This window comes from Carassius carassius, chromosome 5 (genome assembly GCF_963082965.1).
Source record: "Carassius carassius chromosome 5, fCarCar2.1, whole genome shotgun sequence".
NCBI lineage: Eukaryota > Metazoa > Chordata > Actinopteri > Cypriniformes > Cyprinidae > Carassius > Carassius carassius.
Genome location: NC_081759.1, coordinates 15,851,675 through 15,878,753, shown reverse-complemented (window position 1 = coordinate 15,878,753; position 27,079 = coordinate 15,851,675). Strand labels below are relative to the sequence as shown.

Below are 27,079 nucleotides of genomic sequence, written 5' to 3'. Positions count from 1 at the left end.
CTTTAAGGGTGGAGGGAGACAGCCTTTGCTCCACCCCTTCTTGCAGAAAAGCATGACGGTAATCAGTCTTCTACGGGGTTCTTCCCGCCTGGAAGAAAACCAATTGAGGAACAGTTTCCATTTAAGCGCGTAGGTGTGCCTCAGAGGGCGCTCTAGCTGAAGTGATGGTATTTACTACCACTAAAGGTAGATCACCTCGAACCTCCATGTCCCATTCAGGAACCACATGTGGAGATTCAACAGGTCTGGGTGCGGGTGCCAGAGGGTGCCCCCTCTCTGAGCCAGCTGTTTGCCATCACGTCCATGCGGAGGTTCCTCTCAGACAGGTAGTAGAACAGCTGGCAGTGGGATGCAAATAGGTCTGGACCATCTCGGGGTGGAGTCGCCATTCTCGAGGAAAAGCGGGCTGGCATGATAGCTCGTCGGCTGCACGATTGAGCCTGCCTGGAATGTAAATGGCACGAAGCGACCTCAGATGCTTGTGACTCCACAAGAGGAAATGGCGAGCGAGTTGCGACATGCTGCGGGAGCGTAGACCACCCTGACGGTTGATCTATGCTACGGTCGCAGTGTTGTCCGTACGGACCAGAACGTGCTTGTCCTTCAGCAGGGCCCTGAAGCGGTGCAGAGCAAGCTGTACTGCTAGCAACTCGGGGCAATTGACATGCCACTGAAGTCGGGGTCCTGTCCAGGAGCCCGACGCAGCATGCCCGTTGCACATGGCACCCCAGCCCGTGGCAGAGGCATTTGTTGACACAACAACATGTCTGGACACCGGTTCTAGGGACATGCCGGCCCGTAGAAATGAGGGGTCCAACCACGGGGTGAAATTTCGGCGGCAGGCCGGAGTGATGGTCGCTTGGAGCATGCCCTGTTGCCATGCCCATCTCGGGACTCGGTCGTGAAGCCAGCGCTGAAGCGGTCTCATATGGAGTAACCCGAGCGGTATGACCGCCGCCGCGGACGCCATATGCCCCAGGAGCCTCTGAAACAGTTTCAGTGGAACCGCTCTCTTGCACTCGAATTGTCTCAGGCAATTCAGCAGTGACTGCACGCGCTCATTCGTAAGCCGCGCGAACATGGTGACCGAGTCTATTTCCATACCAAGAAAAGAGATCCTCTGCACAGGGGAGAGCTTGCTCTTTTCCCAGTGGACCTGAAGACCCAGTCGGGCGAGGTGTCTGAGCACCAGATACCTGTGCTCGCACAACCGCTCTCGAGAGTGAGCTAGCATCAGCCAGTAATCGAGGTAGTTGAGGATACGGACACCTTGTTCCCTGAGAGGAGCCAGGGCTCCCTCCGCGACCTTCGTAAAAACGCGGGGAGACAGGGCCAACCCAAATGGGAGAACCTTGTACTGATATGCCTGCCCCTCGAATGCAAACCGAAGAAACGGTCTGTGTCGAGGAAGAATGGAGACAGGAAAGTACGCGTCCTTCAGGTCGATTGCTGCAAACCAATCCATCATACGAATGCATTCGAAAATGCGCTTGGGCGTTAGCATCTTGAATGGGAATCTGTGCAGAGCTCGGTTCAAGGCACGCAAGTCCAGGATTGGCCGTAACCCATCTGTCTTCTTGGGTACTATGAAGTAAGGGCTGTAAAAGCCGGACTTCATGTCGGCTGGAGGGACCGGCTCTATCGCGCCCTTTGCCAGCAGGGTCGCATCCCCCGCGCGCATGACAGGGGCATCTTTGCCTACCATCGTCGCGTGGACACCCCCAAACCTAGAGGGAAGCCAGATGAACTGAATCGCGTAGCCGAGCCTGAGCGTCCGGATGCGCCAGCGGGAAGGCCTGGGGAGCTCTAGCCAGGCTCCCAGAAACCGAACCAGCAGGGTCAAGGGGACTACAGGCGTACCCACGGTGGGGCAGCGTGGTGGAGCAGACAGCCCCGGCATGGGAGGCATAGCGTCCCTTAGCGGGGGCGGAGTGTGGGCACTCGTCTGACTCCAAGTAGCAAAGAGGGCATGAGAAGGCGAAGCGTTCTCGGGCCGGCTTTGCATGGAAACTGGCAAGGGGAGAGGAGAACGAGAGCGGCGAGGAAGCACGTCGCCAACTGTCGTTTGTGGCCTCTTGGGACCCGGAGGTAGAGGAAACTATGCAAGGCCAGTGGCGGAACAAAAAGAAAACGAGAACAAAGGATTCTCCCCCGGCCCTCCTCCGGGGGAAGGAGTGGTCCTGCTACCATCTCCTGACGATCTGACGTCCCCAACTCTGGGTCGCCCATCTCAGTAACGCCGCTTGGCCTGGCATTTGGCAGGCTTAGGGGCAGAGACGGGTTGCGCCGCCCTTCTGCGGAGTGGAGGAAGCCACAGGGGGGCGCCCTCGGCAACAAGCAGGCTGAGGCGGCTGCGCCGGCGGCTTGGTGGAGGCAGCAGTCGGCCGCCTGGGCAGGATGTGTCTGATGGCCTCAGACTGCTTCTGGGCGGCAGAGAACTGATGGGCAAACCTCTCTACCGCGTCGCCGAAGAGGCCATATATATATATATATATATATATATTATATACGCAATGAATCCTCGTAGAGCAGCACGTCCTCTGAGGTAAATATCCTCAAAACAATGTTTATTCATGATTCAGTTATATAAATTATATAACAACAGTTTATATATATTGTATATAACAGTTTTATCTCAAAAATATCTCAGTTTTGTCTCGAAGTAATGGTAGTGCTGAGGTGTCATGTATTGTTTCTGAGGATGCTAGATTTTTCTTTCTGCTAGGTCTAGCATTGGACCGTAGCTATCTTGTTGACTGAAATCTTCCATGGTTTCGTTTTGACGAGGATAATGAATTTAATGCACAAAAATAGCATGATGTTGACTTAGTTAGCCACTCTGCATTGGTTTTGTCATCATGTTTGGTGAGATAGCTAACGTGATTTTCTTAGGGCTTAAAAAAAAAATCTTGACCACCACTATTTCTGGCGCTTGACTGAGGATCTGAACTTAGTTCAAGACAATCCACTTCAATGCAGACTAAACCCTATGCATTGCAGATAAAACAGGATTGTATCTTACAATGTCAAGGCATGCCGTCATGTTCAACAAGTAGCTGCCTTAGCCATGTTGTTCATCACTTTAAGCAAGCTAGCTGGCTTCTTGCCTCGTTATAATTCGTAAACATGCCGTATAATTTAGGGGAATTATTATTTTACTTTTATTAATTTTAATTTTTTGCAGCAACCTTGTCTGTGTCCTTAGAGGAACTCTGTCAAATGTGGCCTCTATTCAGACCACCTAAAGATCAAAGAGCTGAAATTCAAGATTTTATGAAGTTTAGGAAGATTTATGTAACCACAATCATTTGCTTTGATTAGCTCGTAAAGCCTCGTCTCTTGTCAAAAGGCTCAACGTGACCACAGACTTTGATGAACACTGCTGGCAGCAGCGTTGTCTGTGTCCATACCATTCTTATCAATGACGGCGGAAACTCGTATCTCCATGCTTCCAAGTCATAAAACTTGTATCTCCAATACAACATGATTTTGGGGAAATGTTGTGTTAATGTTGGTACACAACAGTATATGATAGCAATATAAGGTATAATACCAGCTTTAACAATACAATGTTGAATAACTAAAAAAATATGCTGTTTTTTTAATATCCTGAAAGTTATTTGGAGATATGAGGATTCCGCCCGACAGTGACAATATACAGTGTCCTCCATAAGTATTGGAACAGTAGTTTGAAGACAAAAATACTTTCTTTGCTGTGGAGTCAAGACATTTGCAAATATAATTAAAATATTAATGTGCGACAAAACTACAGGTCACATTTTATTATTAGGTCTTTCGACACATACATGTTTTACCAAATAAAAAGGACAGCACTTTTAGAGTTCATCCCACTATTTCATGTGAGCATAAGTATTGGAACAGTTGAGTTTAAGGCAGATGTAAAAGATTAAAAGCTAATATTTAGTTGCAGATCACTTGCATGCAATCAGAGCAGTGAGTCTGCAACCCATATACATCACCATACTCTTGGTCTTATGCTTTGTAATGCTTTTCTCCAGCCTTTAAGGCAGCCAATTCCAACTGTTGCTTGTTTTGGGGAGTTTCTGTCTTTAGTCTCCTCTTAAACTGGTGAAATTAATGTTCAATCGGATGTAAATCTGGAGATTGATTGGGCAATCTAAGACTTTACAATTATTTGCCCTGATAAAGTCCTTGACTGAACTGGCAGGATGTTTTGGGTCATTGTCCTGATCCAATATGAAGTGCTTTCTAATGAGTTTGGTGGCATTTTCTTGAATATTGGTAGCCAAGATGATTTTGTACCCTTCCAAATTCATTCTGCTACTGCCATCTTACATTAAGTCATCATTAAAATTAAGAGGTCCTGTTCTAGAGACAGCCATCCATGCCATGACATTACCTCCACCAAGCTTTACAGATAAGGTTGTATGCTTAGGATCATTTGCAGTTCCCTTTTTTCTCCACACTTTTGCTTTCCAATCACTTAGATAAAGGTTAATCTTTGTCTCATCGGTCCATCCAAAACTACTGGCTCACATTTGTGGTGCTGATCAGAGGTTAGCATCTTGCTGTGTGGCTTCTGTAATTCTGCATCAAATTCTCCTGTGGACTGTAGATTGACAGAGCATCACCCCAGCTTTCTGGAGGTTGTTGTGGTGGTTTTACAGACATGTATTTTAGGGTTCATTTTCACAGCTTTTATGATTTGTCTGTCATCAACTACTGTTTTTTTCTCAGCCAATCAGGTCGTCGTTGGTTGCTGATGTCGCCGGTAGTTTCCAAACTTTCGATTTCACCATGCCCTTTGTTTTTCCTATAGTTCTAATTGACTTCCTCTTTACATTTAGCATCCAAATTGCTTGCTTGTCTTTCAGAGTCGGCTTCCTCATCTTTATCCTTGTTTGTGTATGTCATCATCGAATGCAAGACTTAGAATGCAGAAGCAATGGATAAAACTGATAAGACACATTTCCTGCTTTTAATATCTGAAGAATTAATGCAGCAGGTCACAGCTGAACACTTAGAAATACCTGAGGCAACTGTTCTGATACTTATGCTCACATCAGATAGGGAGATGAAACTCTGAAAGTGCTGATCTTCTTAACTGGTAAAACATCTTTGTGTTGAATCACCCAATAATAAAATGTGATGTTCTGTAGTTTTGTCTCATATTCATCTTTTAATCATATTTACAGATTTCTTGACTCCACAGCAAACAGAACAATTTTGTCTTTACTGACTTAGTCAGTACTTAGTTTAAAATGATGACTCTCTTGAGGATTCAGTGCTTTAATCACACGCTAAATATTCTAAAGCTCAACAGCTTTAGACTTAAAGAGGGCAAATGTTAGAAAACCTGTGTAATAGAGTGGATGAGCGTGAGGAGGTTGGTGACATGCTGGATTAGATAAACTGTCATTCACAAGTCCTAAGCATGATTGAGTATGAACACAGATCAGACTTATTTTCCACACCAAAATGCATGTCTGATTCAGGAGGGTGGTGTGTGTTCATTTACACCTTAACCAGCAGCATAGTTTAATACTTTTTATACTCCAATGCATATTTTTCATCATTAGTCTATTTTTGAAATTTAAGAAAGAAAAAGTTAATTAAACATTCATTGACACATTCACAATTTTGTTGTCCCTTTATATGATGTATGGTTTGGTATACTAATAGTCTGTTAGAAGCTTTTCAGAGAAAATATACAGCAATTTGCAAAACAATCCACAAAAAAAAAAACTATATATATATATATATATATATATATATATACAGTGTTGGGGAGTAACTAGTTACATGTAACGGCGTTACGTAATTTAATTACAAAATAAATGTAACAGTAATCAGTTACAGTTACTAAGAAAAAATGAGTAATTAAATTACAGTTACTTATGAAAATTGTAATGATTACAAAGAGGATTACATTTGAATATTTACACACATCCACATACAGCTTATTTCTTTCCCAAATTGCACTAAGACATATGGCCCATAATCTCCGAGACGCGGAAAACACATTCGTAGAATCCAGTCATAAAAATGGAATTCAGCCTATAATGACGCAATATGCCACATTTTGGACGAATAAATCAAAAGTAGGTCAGTACACTTGAATCAAAACCCGATATGGACTAATGTCTGTGAATATTAAGCCGCAAAAAGACTGAATATGAATCCTGCACATTCTGCGTGTCTGTGGAAATCAGGCGCTGACTGGACATCGGGAGAACCGGGACTATTCCCGGTGGCCTGGCAGACGATTTGGCCTTCTACTTTAATATTGTTATTGTATAATTGCAGGCCGAATATACTAAAGCGATTATTTCCAAATCCGCCATTCGATAATTAAATCTCTAATAAATCATGGATCGGTTAGTCGTGACTGGCAATGGTTCTCCGCGCCTCCGCCGAACGGTTTGGATCAGACTCCGAGTAATCAATGCGAGAGAGAGAGACCGGAGTGGACTGTGTAAGCGCACAGCTGGAGCAGAGAAGCGACACTTCTGTTCAGGGTTTCAGGTGCAGGTCAGTTTCATCTGTAAATATGCTAATGTAGTTTTGTCTTTGTTTACTTAGTCAAGCAGCAGCACATTGCTCGCAATCACTCAAAATACTGTATAAACGACGTCATTATTATCTATTGTAATGTTACAGTAGTAAGTTAGCAGACAAATCATCATATGTTATCATAGGTTTAGGGAGAGCTAGTGGATACAAAAACACAACCCTTAGGAAAATTAATATAGCCTATGGTATGGCACTAACCGTGGTTTAACTATGGAATTTGTAGTAAAAATAAATACAAGTGGTAATTAATTTGCCAAAAAAACAAAATTGCACTTACAAAACATGGTAAAAGTCAAATAAAAATCTTCAGTATTAAAGTCATGAGAGAGATGGATGGATAATGGAAGTGAAGGTGCTGTTCAGGAGAGAACTCTTACTTGCGTTGCAAAGTCCCCAACCTAAGGATTCAAATCTTTTTCATGTCAGGTCCAAAAAAATAATAATAGGGTTGTCCATGTTTCAGAATGGGTTGTGGCTGTATGAGTGGGAGATTTCCCAGCCTATTTTTTCCCCAGTCCGCCCCTCATGGAAATTAATCTCTAGAACAGTCACTTCATGAGCATTTTTTACTTATTTTGAGAAACTATCATCATATCATATACAAAGAGACAGCAGTGTTTCAAAAAGACACCAATGTTTCAGGAGTTTAGTACACAAAATAGGACACATGCTTATTAGATAACCGTATTTGAGTTGATGTATATGCTTTTATTTTTTTATTAACTATTTTTCCCCAAACCATTGTTAGATGCAGTTAAATGCTTGTAGTTATGCAAAGATTTGGTTTCAAAAACAGTATCTATAAACTATTTCTTTTGATTTTAAATCTGCATTGAACTTCAGATCAATCTCTAAGTAAAGTCTGATTGTGTGGTGAATGTGTTCAAATGTGATCATCTTAATTTAAGTGATGAAGGATGGTGAAAGTCTGACAGTATTGAGCTCTACTTTAAGGTTAAACCTGCATGGTGTAAAATGGTTGAAGATGATTAACAGTTGCAAATTAATATTCATTAGAAATTTATAAAAGTAATCAAAATGTACTCAAAAGTAATTAGTTACATTACTTTATTAAAGTAATTAAAAAAGTTACACTACTATTACATTTTAAACAAGGTAACTTGTAATCTGTAACCTATTACATTTCCAAAGTAACCTTCCCAACACTGTATATATATATATACAGTACAGACCAAAAGTTTGGACACACCTTTTCTTTATTTTCATGACTTTGAAAATTGTAGAGTCATACTGAAGGCATCAAGGGCTATTTGACCAAGAAGGAGAGTGATGGGGTGCTGCGCCAGATGACCTGGCCTCCACAGTCACCGGACCTGAACCCAATCGAGATGGTTTAGGGGTGAGCTGGACCGCAGACAGAAGGCAAAAGGGCCAACAAGTGCTAAGCATCTCTCGGGGAACTCCTTCAAGACTGTTGGAAGACCATTTCAGGTGACTACCTCTTGAAGCTCATCAAGAGAATGCCAAGAGTGTGCAAAGCAGTAATCAAAGCAAAAGGTGGCTACTTTGAAGAACCTAGAATATGACATATTTTCAGTTGTTTCACACTTTTTTGTTATGTATATAATTCCATATATAATTCCACATGTGTTAATTCATAGTTTTGATGCCTTCAGTGTGAATCTACAATTTTCATAGTCATGAAAATAAAGAAAACTCTTTGAATGAGAAGGTGTGTCCAAACTTTTGGTCTGTACTGTATACAAATATATATATATATATATATATATATATATATATATATATATATATATATATATATATATATATATACACAGAAATTTTATTTTTAAATAAGACAATACTGTAATTTTATATTTCGATTTGAGCAAAGAATTTAGAAACCAACATACCAACATACAAAATAATAATTTATTTAATTAGATTTCTGACTTTATAAATACGGAAATGTCAATACTTACCTTTTGATACTTTTGAACTCACCTAAAGGATTATTAGGAACACCTGTTCAATTTTTCATTAATGCAATTATCTAATCACAACTAATCACATGGCAGTTGCTTCAATGCATTTAGGGGTGTGGTCCTGGTCAAGACAATCTCCTGAACTCCAAACTGAATGTCAGAATGGGAAAGAAAGGTGATTTAAGCAATTTTGAGCGTTGCATGGTTGTTGATGCCAGACGGGCCGGTCTGAGTATTTCACAATCTGCTCAGTTACTGGGATTTTCACGCATAACCATTTCTAGGGTTTACAAAGGATGGTGTGAAAAATGAAAAACATCCAATATGCGGCAGTCCTTTGGGCGAAAATGCCTTGTTGATGCTAGAGGTGAGAGGAGGATGGGCCGACTGATTCAAGCTGATAGAAGAGCAACTTTGACTGAAATAACCACTCGCTACAACCGAGGTATGCAGCAAAGCATTTGTGAAGCCACAACACGCACAACCTTGAGGCGGATGGGCTACAACAGCAGAAGACCCCACCAGTTACCACTCATCTCCACTACAAATAGGAAAAAGAGGCTACAATTTGCACGAGCTCACCAAAATTGGACAGTTGAAGACTGGAAAAATGTTGCCTGGTCTGATGAGTCTCGATTTCTGTTCAAACATTCAGATGGTAGAGTCAGAATTTGGCGTAAACAGAATTAGAACATGGATCCACCATGCCTTGTTTCCAGCAGGATAATGCACCATCACAAAGCTCGAATCATTTAAAATTGGTTTCTTGAACATGACAATGAGTTCATTGTACTAAAATGGCCCCCAGAGTCACCAGATCTCAACCCAATAGAGCATCTTTGGGATGTGGTGGAACGGGAGCTTCGTGCCCTGGATGTGCATCCCACAAATCTCCATCAACTGCAAGATGCTATTTCTAAAGAATGCTTTCAGCACCTTGTTGAATCAATGCCACGTAGAATTAAGGCAGTTCTGAAGGCGAAAGGGGGGTCAAACACAGAATTAGTATGGTGTTCCTAATAATCCTTTAGGTGAGTGTGTAAATATATATATATATTAGGGATGTGAGATCTCGCGAGATCCAATGTGTCAGTCAGATCTCGCGAGAACGTGACGATATCCTTTACAGTTTTACAACCGCACATCATTTCTGTGTTACAGACATTTAGATAACAGAAGTACTGATTTAAAAGTTTATAGTTTGGGTATAAAAACTTATTCTCTCTACACTAGTGATCAAACAAAAGTATCTAAAGTATCTAATCCATTTAAAAAAGTATTTGTCATTGAATCGTTCATTCAAAAGATTCTAATTGAGAAACAGGTCTTTATTAATTGAGACATTGACTCAATTTTTATTTTCAAATGAATATATATTTTTTTAAAGTATATATTATTTCATGGAGGAATTGAATTTGAATAAATATTGTATATTTTTATAATATATGATAATTTCCTTAAACTTTAGTAGCTTGTATTCTCAGTATCACTGCTATTCCCTGTTGGTTTGAGATGTCGATTGTTTTAATAGATCTTGCTGTGTAAATTCCAAATCGATACAAGATAGCTATTATGCCACTATTAACACAGAAAAAGATCAATCATGTTTCAGCAGCTATACAATGTTCTGGAGCTTAGAGGAGAAATTGGAGAAAGGATAGAAGATATTTTCTGTAATGTGTGTCTTTCAAATATTGTACATAGCAAATGAAGATGGGTGTGATTGTGTGAGGATCAGGTGAATGCCGTGATTGTGCTTATAGTTCTTTTACAATGCTCAGTGTCACCCATAGTGTGCAAGAATGTTAATGATTCCCCATCGCCTCTTTTGTAACTGTATCAATTTTAATCTGTCCTCATACAGTCACAAATGACCTTTTACTAAATGACTGTTTAATCCATTAATTCTGTTAAGATTATTACTGTTCCAATTCCACAGTTTAAACAGAGATTGCAGTAGAAAGAAAAAAAAGAAGAAAAAACATAAATGAAATCTTTTTAATATCTCAATTATTTTTCTTAGACACTGTGAGAATAAATGCAAATGAAGACTTTTGTTTCTCATTTTTGTCCTGAGAAATATAATGCCTCTTTTTTTCAGGGTTTTTGAAAATATCACAAACTTGAAGTGCTATGATGCTAATAAAAGTCTGAGATGTGTACAGTGTTTAAACTCAATCCTTTCTTAAGTTAAGAAAGGTAACTGCAACTTTAAAAACTCATAATTGTTAGAAATACATTCTAAATTGTGAGATATAAATGTGCAATTGCTATTTTTGGTTCACTTTATTTTGATTGTCCACATTCTACTAACAGTGTAACTTTGCAACTAGATGTCAACCCGCAGTCATTAGAGTATATTTGTGTCTCAAGTCTAATATACATTTGTATTTGGTAAGTTGTGGCCTAATGGTTAGAGAGTTGAACTTGCAATCTAAAGGTCGCGAGTTCAAGTCTTAGGCCAGCAGGGATTGTAGGTGGGGGGAGTGGATGTACTGTACAGTGCTCTCTCCAACCTCAATACCATGACTGAGGTGCCTTTGATCAAAGCATAAATGGCTGCCCACTGCTCCGTGTGTGTGTACTTTGGATGGGTTAAATGCAGAGCACGAACTCAGAGTATGGGTCACCATACTTGGCTGTATAACACGTATTTGCAAGTATATAGCTTATTCTACTAACCCTAAACCTAACGTAACAGTCTACTCTGAGTTAATAGACATGTAGTATCAAATTAATGAGAAATAGTTGGCATATAGTTGCAAAGGTATTTATAGTTAGTAAAATGGACTAATTAGTAGTGGATTATCAAAATAAAGTGTAACCCTATTTATTATGGCAGAAACTAAAAAAAAAAAAAAAGAATTGCAAGATGCAAACTAATATGAGATGTACTGTAGGTTCAGAATTCTCATGGGGAAAAAGTCAAAATTGTAAGATATAAACTCTGTGTTTGGGAAAGCTGTTTGAAAACAATCCTAATTTTCGTTCTATTTGGTGATGAACATGGGCTATAAATTACACACGTCTGCTATGAATGAAACATAACTGAAAACTCTGCTGAGATATGATAGAGCAACATCTGATCAATAACATTTTCTTGTTGGCATATTGCTTGGTTTCGTTCCATGTTTGCAGCTTCACTGACAGTGAATTATGTCTCTCAGTTTCAGGCTTCTTTCCTGGCACATGGAATTCCTCACAGAGTATCCCTACAATGACACTTATTATGACAATGGGACCGGGTCCCTCAACAGCACAAGCTGTGAGGCCAAGCATCAGTATAACTACTATGCCCTGCTCCTGACTCTCCTCATCTTTGTCATTGTCTTCGGCAATGTGTTGGTGTGTATGGCAGTCTCTCGAGAGAAAGCGCTGCAGACCACCACTAATTACCTCATTGTCAGCCTGGCGGTGGCAGATCTTCTCGTGGCCACATTAGTTATGCCCTGGGTGGTGTACCTTGAGGTAAGAAACATTAATTGTGTCATATGGAGCCACATTTCTGTATGTCTAAAAATGACAACCTTTACTTTTAAACACTTTAAGGATATGAGGCATGATTCAAAGTGCCTCGCTATTGTTTAAATATATGCTATTGAATTAATTTAATTGGATAACCAGCTAACAACACCTTCGGGACATGTCCCAGGGGCTTCTGTAAGCTGGCACCTTACAGCTTTTGGGTTTATAATGCACTCGGCCCCACACAGCTTCAGTGTCGGCTGTGTGATTTCCAACTCCCAGATAGCAAATTGATCTTAGCTGTTACAATCTGTATAAGACCACAAATAGAACCCTGCAAGTGCTATTTTGGAATTTTGATACAAGATATTTTAACCTTTGACCCAAGCATCACATACAGATAAAATTATTAACTTTAGTATAATAATTATTATTATTATTATTAGTAGTAGTAGTAGTAGTAGTATTTAAATAAATAAATAAATAAAAGGGTCACACTTCAGTTTGGAGATCAATTCGCACTATTAACTATGGATTTTCCCGGGGGGCGCTGCTAAGGTGCACATGGAGTAGACGTGTTTTATCGAGCTCCTCCACACCAAGTTTCTTCAACGAGTGAAACTAAATGCCGTCTTCATTTTTATTTCATATACGTGTGTTGTAAACTTTATTTAGTTTGTATCTCTCAATTAGTAAACACCTGGATGCGCAAAATGCCTTTAAAATCGGCAAAAGCCTCAAAAAGTTCCGGCCCTCAGCCGTCGGCTAGTTGTGACGAAGCTAATCCCGCCGCTAGCCAAGCCTCTGTCGACGACGATACACCGTCGATGTGGGAAAAGATATCAAACAGGATTCTTGCGACAATAAATGAAAGATTTGACAAGTTTGAGGAAGACTTTAGGTCTCTACAGACATCGGTACGGGATTTCGCGGAGAGAGTGGAGACTGTTGAGGGTCAAACACGAGACCACGAGGACCGCCTGTGCTCTCTCGAAGCGACTTTGACTGATTTGCAAAAGACCAATAAAGCTCTTAAAGCGAAGGTCAACGACTTAGAAGGGTGATCTCGGTGCAACAACATAAAAATAATTGGTATCCCGGAGGGAGAGGAGAAAGGGAGACCGACCGAGTTTGTCGCGGCGCTAATTCCAAAACTACTGGGAGAGACTCACTTTCAAAGACCGCCGGTCAGAGTGTTTGCACATTTGAAATCACTTAAGGCTGATATAATATTTCTCCAGGAAAGCCACCTCAGTATAACTCATCAATGCAGACTCAGGACCAACTCGATATCACAAGTCTACCAGGCTCCATTCAATGCCAAAGCAAGAGGTGTAGCTATTCTTTTTCGTAAGAATGTTCCTTTTCGACTTTCATCCATGGTTGCTGATCCCCAGGGTAGATATATAATGGTATATGGGCATATTAATGCTTTCCCAATAACTTTGCTTAATATATATGGCCCCAATTTTGATGACTCTGACTTTTTCCACAAAATCTTTAGTGTAATCCCTGATGCAAATTCTTCAAATGTCATAATAGGTGGAGATTTCAACTGTTATTTAGATCCTTATACCACCACCTACAACCACCTCCATACAAACACTTAACAATTTAATCAAATCTAGAAACATGGTTGACATTTGGAGGCTTCAACATCCGAACGATAGGGATTATTCCTTTTACTCCCATGTTCACAAATCATACACTAGAATTGATTACTTTTTGGTAACATCTGAATTGATTTCCAATATTAATAATACTAAATATCACAATATATTAATATCTGATCATAGCCCAGTTACACTCCAAATTAAAAGTGTTTTGCCAAAAGGAAACTACTCGTGGCATTTCAACCCAATGCTAATCAAAGATTCAACTTTTATTTTACATTTAAATGAAAAAATGGATGAGTTTTTTGCGACTAACGACAATGGCGAGGTTTCAGATTCAATTTTGTGGGATACCTTTAAGGTCGTAATGCGAGGCCATATTATATCATTTGAGTCGTCTAAAAAACGGGCTTTAAATAGTAGGCTTCGGAAAATAGAGGAAACTTTGCCGGTACTCGAACAAGCTTATAGAGTGTCACTCTCAAAGTCTGATTATAATAAAATATTAAAACTAAAATATGAATATAATTCTATCTTAAATGGCCAAATAGGTAACCTCCTCCTCAAACTCAAGCAGAAGAATTTTGAGTTAGGGGATAAACCTGGAAAGTTGCTTGCTAGGCAATTGAGGGTTGAACAAGCCAAGAAGGCAATTCACATGGTTAAATCAAAAACAGGCATCCCGATAACTAATCCTAATAAGATAAATTAATGTTTCAGGGAGTTTTATTCTGAACTATATACTTCTAAAATTAAAGATGCTGACCTTAATTATGATAGCTTTTTTTCTAAACTTAATCTTCCAAAACTTAGTAAATCCAATAGGTCTGATCTAGAATCTGAACTTTCAATTGAAGATTTGTTAGAGGCAATTCATGCTTTTCCATCTGGGAAAGCAGCAGGCCCGGATGGGTTTGGCTGTGAATCTTTTAAAGCTGTTAGTAAGAAGCTGGCCCCTTATATGCTGAGAATGCTACAAGATTCAATGCAAAGGAAAAGGCTGCCTGATTCTTTGTATGAAGCAAATATTTGTGTAATTCTGAAAAAAGGAAAAGCTGAAACAGATCCAGCTAACTATAGACCCATTGCTCTTTTAAATTTTGATCAAAAAGTTTTGACTAAAATATTGGCTTCCAGATTAGCACGACATATCTCAACAATTATTCATCCTGACCAAACTGGGTTTATTCCAGGAAGGTTTTCATTCTGTAATGTCCGCCTACTACTTAATATTTTATATTCTGATCATCAGTTAGCCGACAATTCTGCAGCCGTTATTTCACTAGATGCCCAAAAAGCCTTTGATCAGATTGAGTGGCCATATATGTTTGAGACTTTGAAACAGTTCGGATTTGGCGACAAATTTATCAACTGGATCAAAATTGTTTACTTCCATCCGTCCTCATCTGTATTGACCAATGGTATTAGATCCAGCTCTTTTGAACTGAACCGGGGTGTACGACAAGGTGATCCTCTTTCACCTCTACTTTTTAACATTGCGCTCGAGCCATTAGCGGTAGGAATTAGAACTCATCCACATATCCATGGAATCTCTTTGGGCAATGCTGAAATTATGATAAGCTTATATGCAGATGATCTCTTACTGTATATCACAGATCCTGTGGTTTCTGTCCCGAAAATCTTAGATTACATTGACACTTTTAGTAAACTTTCAGGATACACCATAAATTGGAGTAAAAGTGAATTTTTGCCCCTAGCAAATAAATTAAGTGATACTTTTTTGAACAGCATACCATTTAAAATAGTGGATGATCACTTTACATATCTCAGACTGAAAATTTCAAAGAACCCTAAGCAGCTGTTTAATTTAATTTTTTTAGACATGATTACAACGAAGCATTGAAAGCTGGAAACTGCTCCCTTTATCGCTAATTGGCCGTGTGAATGTGATAAAGATGATTACTCTTCCTAAATTTCTATATCTTTTTCAAAATCTCCCAGTTTTTTTGCCGGCAACTTTTTTTAAGCAACTTGATTCAATAATTCTTTCATTTGTATGGAATGGTAAAACACCTCGCATAGCAAAAGCCCACTTGCAAAAACCTTCTGATTGTGGAGGCCTGGGCCTTCACAACTTTAAGCATTATTATTGGGCAGCAAATGCCAGGGCTCTCACTTTCTGGCAAAGGGGTATTCTGGATGATATGCTACCTGAGACTTCTCCTTTTTGGGTACATGCAGAGGCGATGTCAGTGCCAGAGTCTTCTCTCCCAGCTTTACTTTTTACAGAGTGTAAATCTATACATAAATTAGCTAGCAATAATTTTGTATTAAGAAATTCCCTCAAGATTTTGAATCAGATCAAAAAAATCTATAAACTACCAAAAGTCTCAGTCAATACACCAATATCATGCAATCCTTCGATTGAGCCTTCTCGGATTGATGGAGCTTTTTCAGGATGGAGAAAAAAAGGTTTATGCTGTATAGGAGATCTCTATATAGCAGATCAATTTGCATCCTTTTTGCAGCTTAAAAATACATTTGTACCTGCAAATTAGAAATTATGTAAAGAAAAATATTCCACAATTTATAAATAAACCTGAAAGCAATGTTATTCACACGCTTTTCTCCTCTAATCCTGAAACTAGACATTTGGTATGTCGTTTTGTTCATGCTTTTACAACACCTATAAGCACAAAGCACCTTAAAATAGCCTGGTCTACTGAATTAAGCAACGACGTGTCTGATAAGATCTGGGAAGAAGGTCTGTCGAGAATAAAGAGTTGTTCTGTAAATTCAAGATATAAACTAATCCAGTTTAAAGTTATGCATCGTATTCATTACTCCAAAACTAGATTGAACAAAATATTTCCCTCAATTTCTTCTAAATGTGATAGGTGCAAGATGGCAGATGGGACATTGGCACATTTATTTTGGTTTTGCCCTATTCTTTATGATTTTTGGTCTAACGTTTTTGAATTGTTTTCAAGCGCATATGGAATTAACATTCAGCCCGACCACAATCTGGCCATTTTGGGCTATTCTGATGTTATGGATACTATCCCTCATACTCATCAGCACGCGCTAATGGTAGGCTTAATCGCAGCCAAAAAGATTATACTCCTCAATTGGAAAACCTCACAAGCTCCTTGTTTTCAGAGATGGTTAAATGAGATGCTTCATATCATTCAAATGGAACAGCTATGTTTTGGTGAGCTTGGCGCACTAAAAAGATTTGAAGCCACTTGGGGACCTCTCTTGAGTCTTTTGGAAGTTCAAAAATAACATACTCTGTAATCATATCCTTTATTTTATTTATTTATTTATTTTTTTAATTCGTACCAGTTTTATTTACTTCTCTAATGGTGATATTACTTATTTACAACACAACTGTGAATATTGTCACTTATGCCTACTCTCAATAATTATTATGTATATATATTTGCTGACTGAGGCAATCCAGATGTTTTTTTTTTTTCTTTTTCTTTTTTTTTCCTTGTTGTCTACTGTTGGTTGTTTATTTATGTTTCTGTGTTTGTTAATGCAACTTTAAAACTTTAAATAAAATATAAAAAAAAAAAAAAAACTATGGATTTTCCCGTAGTATACTCCTAATTCGCAGCTTATTAATAGTAAGGTAGTTGTTAAATTTAATTATGGGGTAGGATTAAGGGATGTAGAATATGTTAATGCAGAATAAAGCATTAATATGTGCTTTTTAAGTACTAATAAACAGCCAATATGTATGCATCCTAATACATGTTATTAAGTAAATAGTTAATAGTGAGAATTGGTCCCTAAACTAAAACACAAGATCTTGCTTGACATCTTGTAACATAAATACAGTATATCACTTCTAAGGTTTTCTGTAAAAAGACACAGAAATCCATTGTTAATTTTGACAGCAAGTCAAATCAAGTTTAAATTATCATATCCCTTTGACTAAAATGACATTTAGTTGTAGTCATCTGTATGGTTTTTTTTAGTGTACTTTTAGTCGACTAAATATACATTAGATTTAGTCAACTAAAATTTTACAGATTTAGTTAATAAAACTATATATTATAATAATACTTCTAATAATGATATTTCTTCAAGACGCTTCAAGAAACCTGCCTGCAAAGCTACCTGAAAAAACTATGTGCAAGTGTACCTAGAGCAAAAGCTGCTTCAAATGCAAAGGATGGTCACACTAAATGCTTATTTTACATTATACACTATTTTTGAAAGGATCCTCATTTTACAGCATTTTTACACAAGTGCTGAAACTTTAAACAATTCGATAGCTTTGCAAGTAGGTTTCTTGAAGCATTCATATATATAAACTAATATTGTCTATAATTTATGCATGCCTCAGTGCATGCTGGGAACTTAACCATTAACAAATCAGCAACATTGTTCAATATAAAAAAAAGGGAAGCTGGGCCATCATCAGTTAAAATATTATTGTTAGTCTACCATGCATATGTATATATGATGTCAGCTTTCTTCTATGACACAAAATTAAAGTCTCTTCCATGGTTTAAAGTATGAAGCATACATACAAAAGAATGACTTATGTACATGTTTGTAAGTCTAAATAGGCTAAATGCTAGCTCTTGCTGGCCAAACAGTATGAAGTCCCTCCCTTCCCAGAAGGATTGCAACTGCATGTCATAATCTTCCACTCCTGTATTTGCATTTGATTTAATGAGTATTATAGAGATAATGTTATAATTTATATTGACATTATTGATTTTATTTTCTTATTTTTCGTTTCCATTTTAATTTGAATTATTTTTCATAATTTTGATGTTTTCATTATTCTGTACTGTGTATGTTGGTGTGTAAATGTTTCATATAGCACTATGTTAAAGTGACCGTGACCTATGTAATATAAATAAAAATTCTTCTTCTTCTGTTCATTTACTTAATAGGTCTTTATAGCTTCTATAAGATTTTATTTAAATGTTAGTTTTAGTTCATCAGGTTAAACTAAGATAGAAAGATAGAAATGTGGTCTTTGTAAATTTCTGAAATTACAGATGCATCTCAATAAATTAGAATGTTGTGGAAAAGTTCATTTATTTCAGTAATTCAACTCAAATTGTGAAATTTGTGTATTAAATAAATTCAATGCACACAGACTGAAATAGTGTAAGTCTTTGGTTCTTTTAATTTTGATGATTTTGGCTCACATTCAACCAAAACCCAACAGAGAGGATCCAGGGCACCTTGTCTCCAAAAATTTGATTGATGAGGGTCATAAAAGCCATCTGTTCTGGACACCTGTTTTTACACCCCCCTCCCCTCCCTGTACACCCTCCAGTGACCTTAATATGAACTTATGAACCAAGGAGGAATTTCGGAGGAGGGAGAAGTTGTGGGAAGCTATGTGCTTTTTTTAAACTTTGAAAAGGGGCGAAATCATGAAAATGGTGTAAGGGAAGATTTTATTAAGGTTTTAAATAAACAGTGTATTTCAAGAAAAAGGTTATAAACACATAGCAGCAATGGAAACAATGTAATGATCCTTTTCGTAGTTGGAAAAGTGTAACAACGTTGTTAAAGTTACGAGTCAAAACTATCAGATATGTTTTCGTTAAGCAATACGTGAAAAAGATGTGAGAGCTTGTAGCATTACAATTTAAAAATGGTGTTTTGTTACCAGTTAGAAAATAAAGAAAACTAGGTAATAGAGTTTTAGCATTTGTACCTTACCTCAAACTGAAAAAAAGAAACGAATGTAAAGCAGCAATACAACCCAGAAAAGTAGGCGTTTTGTCACGAGGTTAGAGAAAATTTAAAACAAAAGAAAAAAGATGGTAGACATTACGTGGATCTAAAATAAAATACACCAGACCCCGTCTTTAAAACACCAGCACAAGATACTTGTCAAAACTATTCTGTACTTTACCACTAACTAAAATTTTACTGACAAGAGTTAAACAAAAGAAAAAAAAGATCTCACAGCAAAGTGTTATGACGTCTCCGGTAACGTTAGCTCGACTCAAACAAAACAAAAAGAAGCGAACGTAAAGCAATGTTATAAACCAAGAAAGTAGGCGTTTGTCACATCGGGTGAAATGTTAAAACAAAAGAAAAAAATAGGTAACTTAGGCATTTACGCGGATCTAAAAGAAAATAGCCTACATCAGACAAGATACTTGTCAAATCTATGCAGTACTTTACCACTAACTACAATTTTAAAAAGCGAGACTGTTAGACGAAAGAAAAAAAAAAAAGATCCTCCGGCAGAGTTGTGAAGCGTCCGTAAAACAACCTCCCGGCACCGATGAACAGTTAGAATGAGGCTCGGGAATGCTCCGGAAAAAAAACCACGCCTCCAGCGCTAGAGAGGGCCGGGCAGGAGGCGTGATAGCAGCATTAAATAGAATTAAACGTTACAATAATTAAACTAAGTAGTTTTTAATAAATAGACATCAGTCCTTAATTAGTGAAAACTTTATATCCGTTTAAACATATGGTCAATTTTTACTTTTTAAATGATGTAGACCTATACGATTTTTATTTACTTTTAGGCTAGTCTTAAAAAAAAACATAGTTGAAAAAGCGTTATTTGTTTTTAATGTGTTAAGTTAATTACTTTAATCTATGACTAGTCTAAATTTAGACTATCTCCGTCGATATATTTTTTTATTTTTGTCAAGCTTAATTTCTCAAGCTATGTCAATTAACACACACACACACACACACTTTCCTTCTGTCAAGCTTGTGTCGCGTTATCTAGTAAATAAACCAGACGTCATCTCGGTCATCTCAAGCACCGAAACCCGAATGTGTCGGTGTCTGTGTGATTACAGGCGTCTACATATCAGTTAGACATCAAGCGGTTGTAAAAACATCTAACAGGTTTTGAAATGCTTGTAACTGGCTTGTGAAACTAACTAATTTCAAAGGGTGTTTTATATATATATAAAACACACACACACACACACACACACACACACATACTTTCCTTCCCCCATGCTTATTCTGTGAAACATTTCTATAGCCACATCTTTATTTAACAAAATCTAAAATGAGATCTGATTTATTGCTATATTAAATGCTTCTGTAAGTTGTAATCTTTCGTTGTCATATCTTTTACATTTTATTAAAATAGGTTCAACTGTTTCACAATATCGCATTTAACACAAAGTCCAGACACATGTATTTCATCTTATAAATAATGACTGATTAAGTGCAATGTGTCCAATTCTATGGCGAGATCTTCTCTTCTATTCCCAAAAATTCTCCATTCATTTCCAACTGGTCTTTGAATATTATATATATGCTGGCATTTATTCTAACCAACCCATTTAATTTGACACGTATCTTTTTATTTTTATTTATTTTTAATTAGACCTTTTATTTCTAATTTACTCATTGGAGTATTAAATACGATGTCTGACATTTTAATGGTCCACTTTTATCTGGTCCACTACTTTCATTAACTAAATGTGTGGGTATCCATACAAAATAAATCTTTGTTATTGCTTGTATTCTGAACAAACTCTGTAAAATGCCTGACAAAATGCTTTGTCTAGTAGAAGCTTCACCACTCTTTAAACTTGATAGTACTGAAAATGAGTCTGAACATATGACTACTTTAATGTGTTCAACCCAACTGAAGAGCCAAAAATATGACAATCATTTCTGTAGTATAAACGGACGGATGATTAGATGTTCTTTCTGGTATTCCATGCTCTTTATTTTTAATCTAAACAAAAGACCTTGATGTTTTATTTTATTTTAATAAGCCACTCACACTTACTAACTTCTTATTAACTTATTAACTTCTGGCACGAAATTCTAGATTCATAAATGTATGTTTTTCAAAATTCCCCCACGTTTAGTGGCGTTTAAAGTGGAATTTGTGATGTATTTGGGGGGCGTTAAAAGGCATGAAAAGTCCCAAACCAAGACTTTTGTATTCTTCATTAGAGGACTTTGGTTTCTTAATGTGAAAATCTGTTACTCCCCACTACATTTTCTTTATCATTATATTTTTATTTTTTCTTAAGTGTTGTTTTATATATTTTACATTTATTTTGTTTTATGATGTACAGAGTGTGAACAAAAATTGAGTGTAATCTCAGACCGTATTTGTAAATCTACCAGTAATGGACGTCTTTATGTTTTTAATGTTTAAAGCATCGAATAAAAAATAAAAAACACACACTAACACTTCCCCAACCACCCTAATAACGTTGGTCTTAAAGGTTTAAATGTATGTTAAAAGAATTAAACAAAGAAATGTTTTTAATAACAACACATCAGTTCTCATTCGATGAAAACATTCTACCTGGTTTTAATATTAGACCGATGTTTTAACTATAAAATTAGGTTTACATATACGATTTAATTTTTTAATCTCAACAAAATTCCTTGTTGGAAAAAGTGTTGTTTTATTTAATTTTAATAAGTCACTCACACATACTTTAGTAGTCTAAACCCTTGAATACGTCTTTTATGTTGTCAATATTAACTTCTATCATTGCTATATCATTGCTATATCAATTAAAACATGCGTTTAGGCAAACACAAATATTAAACAGGAATGAATGTGATATGTCAAGATGGGCTTTTCTTGCCAAAGAAACTTTTACAACATTACAGGAAAGGCTAAATATTTCATCTCTAGTAGTGCGTAGAAACGCGTCTGGCGTCTTTGTGTTAACTTTTACGACCATGTCAGACTTTAAAACATCTAAAGGTTTTTGGAGGGGAGGGGTGGGGGGTTTGCAACTCAACTGTAATCTAATTAGTTTTCCGGGGGTTCTGGTGTTTTCCGTGATCAAAGGGTGACAATTTCAACTTTATGGGTTAGACCTGGATAGTAAGTTTAGCTGAAAGTTCATCTACTGGTCAAAAGGATGTGAAATCTTTTAACAAGTCAGACCATAGAAAAATGTAGTTTAATTCGAATTAATTTAGTTTATTTTAGTTACATTTATAATTTTATTAACCCCTAGATCTTTCAACCTCAACATAGACGTACTGAGAATGCAAACAAGTACACAAACACAACCATACAATCATAAACACACACACACACACACACACACACACGCACACACACACACACACACAGATACAAATTTAAACATACAGAAAACATGAACATGTAACCAAACAAATACAAATATACACTCAAACAGGTACATAAATACACAAACAAACAAGCGTAGTCTACCTTGCTTTTTTCAAGTCTCAATACACCCACACCCACACCCACACACACACACACATACTTTCCTTCTCCCGCGCTTATGTCGTGTTATCTAGTAAATAAACCAGACATATGTAGTTAAAAGTATCCCCATTTAACAATATAACAGGAAAGAAATATATCGTCTCAAGTCGTGCATCGAAACGTGACTGTGTCCGGCGTCTGGTGTTGTCATTTAACCGCCAAAACCATCCAGTCATACATCCCAATGTTAGGATTAACAAGACAGAGGGTGTTTTATATAAATATATATATATATATATATATATATATATATATATATATATATATATATATATATATATATATATATATATAAGTAGTATATATTCTACTGCTTATGTCATGATGATTTATGACTTTGACCTTTGACCTTTTGACAGGTTGAACTTCCGGTGACCTTATGATGGATGGGTTGAACTTCCGGAATGAGTTCAGGGGCTAACCTATGACCGTTTCCCACGCATCGATCATGTGGTTTTGACAGAAAGTTTTACCCTATTGACCTAGTTAGTTCTAAATCATGGTTTTTGACGGCTAGTTTAAACGGTAAAGGAAACACTCCCCACGCATCGATCAAGTGGTTTTGACAGAAAGTTTTACCCTATTGACCTAGTTAGTACTAAATTATAGTTTTTGACGGCTAGTTTAAACGGTAAAGGAAACACTCCCCACGCATCGATCAAGTGGTTTTGACAGAAAGTTTTACCCTATTGACCTAGTTAGTTCTAAATCATGGTTTTAGGAAACCCTCCCGATGCATCGATCATGTGGTTTTGACAGAAGCTGTTTGAACTTTGTGTCAGTTAGCTTGTTTGAAGTTTGTGCCAGCTAACTTGTTTGAACTTTATCCCAGTTATTATGGCTTCTCCCCCCTCCCATTACATTCCTGAGCAGTGTATAAATGGGATCGGTGTGTTCTACGTTTGTATATAAAACATTCTATAATTTATATGATATAATTAATTATCATGCTAAAGTTGAAAAAGAAAAACATTTAAGTTATTTCACATTTATATATAAAACATTCTATAATTTATATAATATAATAATTATCATGCTAAAGTTGAAAACATTTTAGTTCTCTTACGAGAGCTCTCTCGTACTGCGTCTTAGCTAAGACGCTACGGGAAAAGTCTCTTTTCACGAAATACTGAAGCAAAAAATTATCCTTAATTTTGTATTTTTGTAAAGCGCATTTGCAGCAGTACACAGCCATAGGCGAGACGGCTCGCTCGCTCACTGGCTTGTTCTGCGGCAACTGCACAGCCTATCGAGCGCAGGCTGATGCAACATCAGACCAATAAGGGCGCTTCGCGCCCTTCTTGCCACTTCCCGCCGAAACGGGTGTGGCCCAACCTATAAAAGGAGCTCGAAAAGGCTGACTCACCTGATTTTTCATCTCTTCAGCGAAGCTCACGCATCGCTGGATCACGAGGAAGCAAGCGCCGTCTGGAAGAGCATATCAGCAGGACGAGCCATCCTGAAGCCGCTGGCACCGCCGCCTTCCACTGCCGTTCCTGCTGCGCTATCCGGCGCCCATATCCTTTATAATCCTTGTTCTGTGATACTCTGTGTGTGTGTTCGCCCTGCGACGCACATTCACAAAAGAGCTGCGTCTTTTTAAAGATGCCTTCGTGCGGCTCGTGCAGAACCCCGCTCAGCGAAGGAGATCGTCATGTCATCTGCGTCTCCTGTCTGGGTGAAGACCATGCAGCGCTCGCGCTCACTGATGGCGGATGTCCTCATTGCGAGCTGATGCCTATGGTGACTCTGAGGACTCGCCTGGCATCCTTCTCGAAGCCTGCATCATCCGCTGCGCCGCAGCGCCGTAAGAAGCGCCGCTCGCAGCGCCTACCAGAACCGCCTCCAGCTCGGCCGAGCTCGCCGGTTCCCTCCGCTTCGCCGGTCTCCCCTGCATCGCTTCCCGATGCTCAGTGTCCGCTGCTTGCCGACGCGTCATCGGAGGAAGTGGATCTCAGGCCCGCGTCGGAGGAAGAAGACACGTGCTCTCTGCTTGCTTCGGGCAGTGAGGGTTGGACGAGCTCCGTGGATCTCGCGCCAGCTGCTCAGAGGCCCAGCAGACGGGGGGATATCGATAAGGAGCTGATGCGTGTACTCTCGTTGGCCGCGGCGAGCCTCGGCCTCGAGTGGTCTGCACCAGCGCCCCCTTCGCGTTCCCGGCTGGATGGTAGCTATCTTCCGGATGAGCGCTCTTCCTCAAGCTCAAAACACGCCCCTTTTCTTCCTGAGCTTCACGAAGAAGTGGCGAAGGCTTGGGACGCTCCATTCTCGGCGAGAATCCGCTCATCTGTTTCGCCAGCATTCTCCACACTGGACGGTGCTAAGAACAGAGGCTACCTGTCACTTCCGCCGGTGGAACAGGCTATAGCAGCGCACCTTTGCCCGCCCTCTGCTGGACGGCGGACTAAGGCGGCGTTGCCATCCAAAGCCTGCCGCATGACGTCATCGCTGCTCACACGGATATTCTCTGCTGCTGGGCAGGCTGCGTCTGCGTTACACACCATGGCGACGCTACAGATTTTCCAGGGCGATCTTCTCCGCAAGCTGGATGAGATGGGACCTGAAGCGATCTGTCTCGCGGATCTGAGGAGTGCTTCGGATCTCTCCCTCCGCGCTACTAAGTCCGCTGCACAGGCCATGGGACGGGTTATGGCTTCCGCTACGGTGGCTGAGAGGCATTTGTGGCTGACGCTTTCTGACATCAAGGAGTCTGAGCGCGCTGCGTTTCTTGACGCTCCGCTAACTCCTGCCGGCCTCTTTGGATCTTCCGTAAACGAGTTTGTGGAGAGATTCGCCGAGGACCAGAAAGCTTCACAGGCGTTCAAGCACTTCTTGCCGAAGCGCTCCAGTTCTGCAGCTAGCCGCTCTAGACCGGCCCCACAGAGCTCTCAGTCACGCCCACCGCCTCCTGCTGCGCCATCACGACAGCGTCAGCAACGCAGCTCGGGACCCCGTTCTCGCTCTTCGAGCCGTCGCCCCGCGCCGCGCTGTTTCTGTAAAAACGAAACCCGTGCACGCTCGTCCGGCCACGGCCGATGGTGCTTTAAATGCAGTGACGATGCCCACTACCCAGTGCCCATCCCCGCATGTAAGCACAGCCCTGCACACAGGGCTGGCGCACATAAGATCGACACAGATCGGTCGAGCGAGCCGCATAGTAAACGTGCCCACTTCCCAGTGCCCACATACACTATGTCACTTACGGCGCGGGGCTTCTGTAAAAACGAGGCCCGTGCACGTACATTCTGCACAGGCAGACGGCGAGTTGGAAGTGGTAAAAGTGCACACATGCAGCCCACGGTTACTCGCAGATATATTGAGTCCCACGGGACCCGCTCAGCCTCCCTCCAGTCGGTTAAGCGCCGGAACGGGGTCGAGGATGAGCGATCTGCCCGCTGTGATCAGCGCGCTCCCCGCCTCAGATGCGCAGCACACTCGAGCGCCGCCGTTGCCCAGTCAACAGAGCGCGTGTCACATCCAGCCCTTAGCCATTCATGCAGATGCATGGTCAGCGCTTCCAGGGGTTTCGGATTGGGTGCTAGGCATTATAAAGAGAGGCTACTCGCTACAGTTTTCTCGACGCCCACCGCGCTTCTCAGCGCGCGTCGAAACTACGGTCAAAACAGAAGTAGCACACATACTTCGGGCCGAAATATCGAAACTGTTGAGCAAAGGGGCTGTAGAGCCTGTGTCTCAAGCTCTAAGCGAGGGGGGGCTGTACAGCAGATACTTTCTGGTGCCCAAGAGAGACGGGGGTCTCAGGCCCATACTGGATCTAAGGCAGCTGAACAAGGCATTGATGAAACGCAGTTTCAAAATGCTCACGACCAGGAAGCTCCTCGCGCAGATTCGCGGAGGGGACTGGTTCATGTCAATAGATCGAAGGACGCGTATTTTCAAATACAGATAGCGTCAAACCACAGGCGGTTTTTGAGATTCGCCTTCGAGGGCCAGGCATACCAGTTTGCAGTCCTGCCATTCGGCTTGTCCGTAGCTCCTCGTACGTTTACGGGGTGCATGGATGCAGCGCTCGCTCCTCTCAGACTCAGAGGCATACGAGTGCTGAATTATTTGGACGACTGGCTGGTTCTGGCCCAATCACGAGCGGAGCTCGTGGACCACAGGGCTGTTTTACTCGATCACCTCGAGAAGCTCGGCCTCAGTGTCAATTGGGCGAAGAGTTCGCTGAACCCCAGTCAGACGATCCTGTTTCTGGGTATAGTTCTGAACTCGTGTTCCATGACGGCGCGACTGTCACCACAGCGCACGATGGGCATTCAGCGCGCAGCGAGTTCTTTCCG

At 39.8% G+C, this 27,079-nt stretch overlaps 1 protein-coding gene across 1 annotated transcript in view; it reads left to right on the top strand.

The window, feature by feature from the left end:
• Positions 1-27,079, top strand: part of LOC132140861 (D(2)-like dopamine receptor) — a 122,927-nt gene that overhangs the window by 47,573 nt on the left and 48,275 nt on the right. Inside the window, exon 2 of the mRNA XM_059549893.1 lies at positions 11,669-11,969. Coding sequence (XP_059405876.1) covers positions 11,691-11,969 — 279 coding nt within the window. The 5' untranslated portion in view covers positions 11,669-11,690. The remainder of the gene's footprint in view (positions 1-11,668; positions 11,970-27,079) is intronic.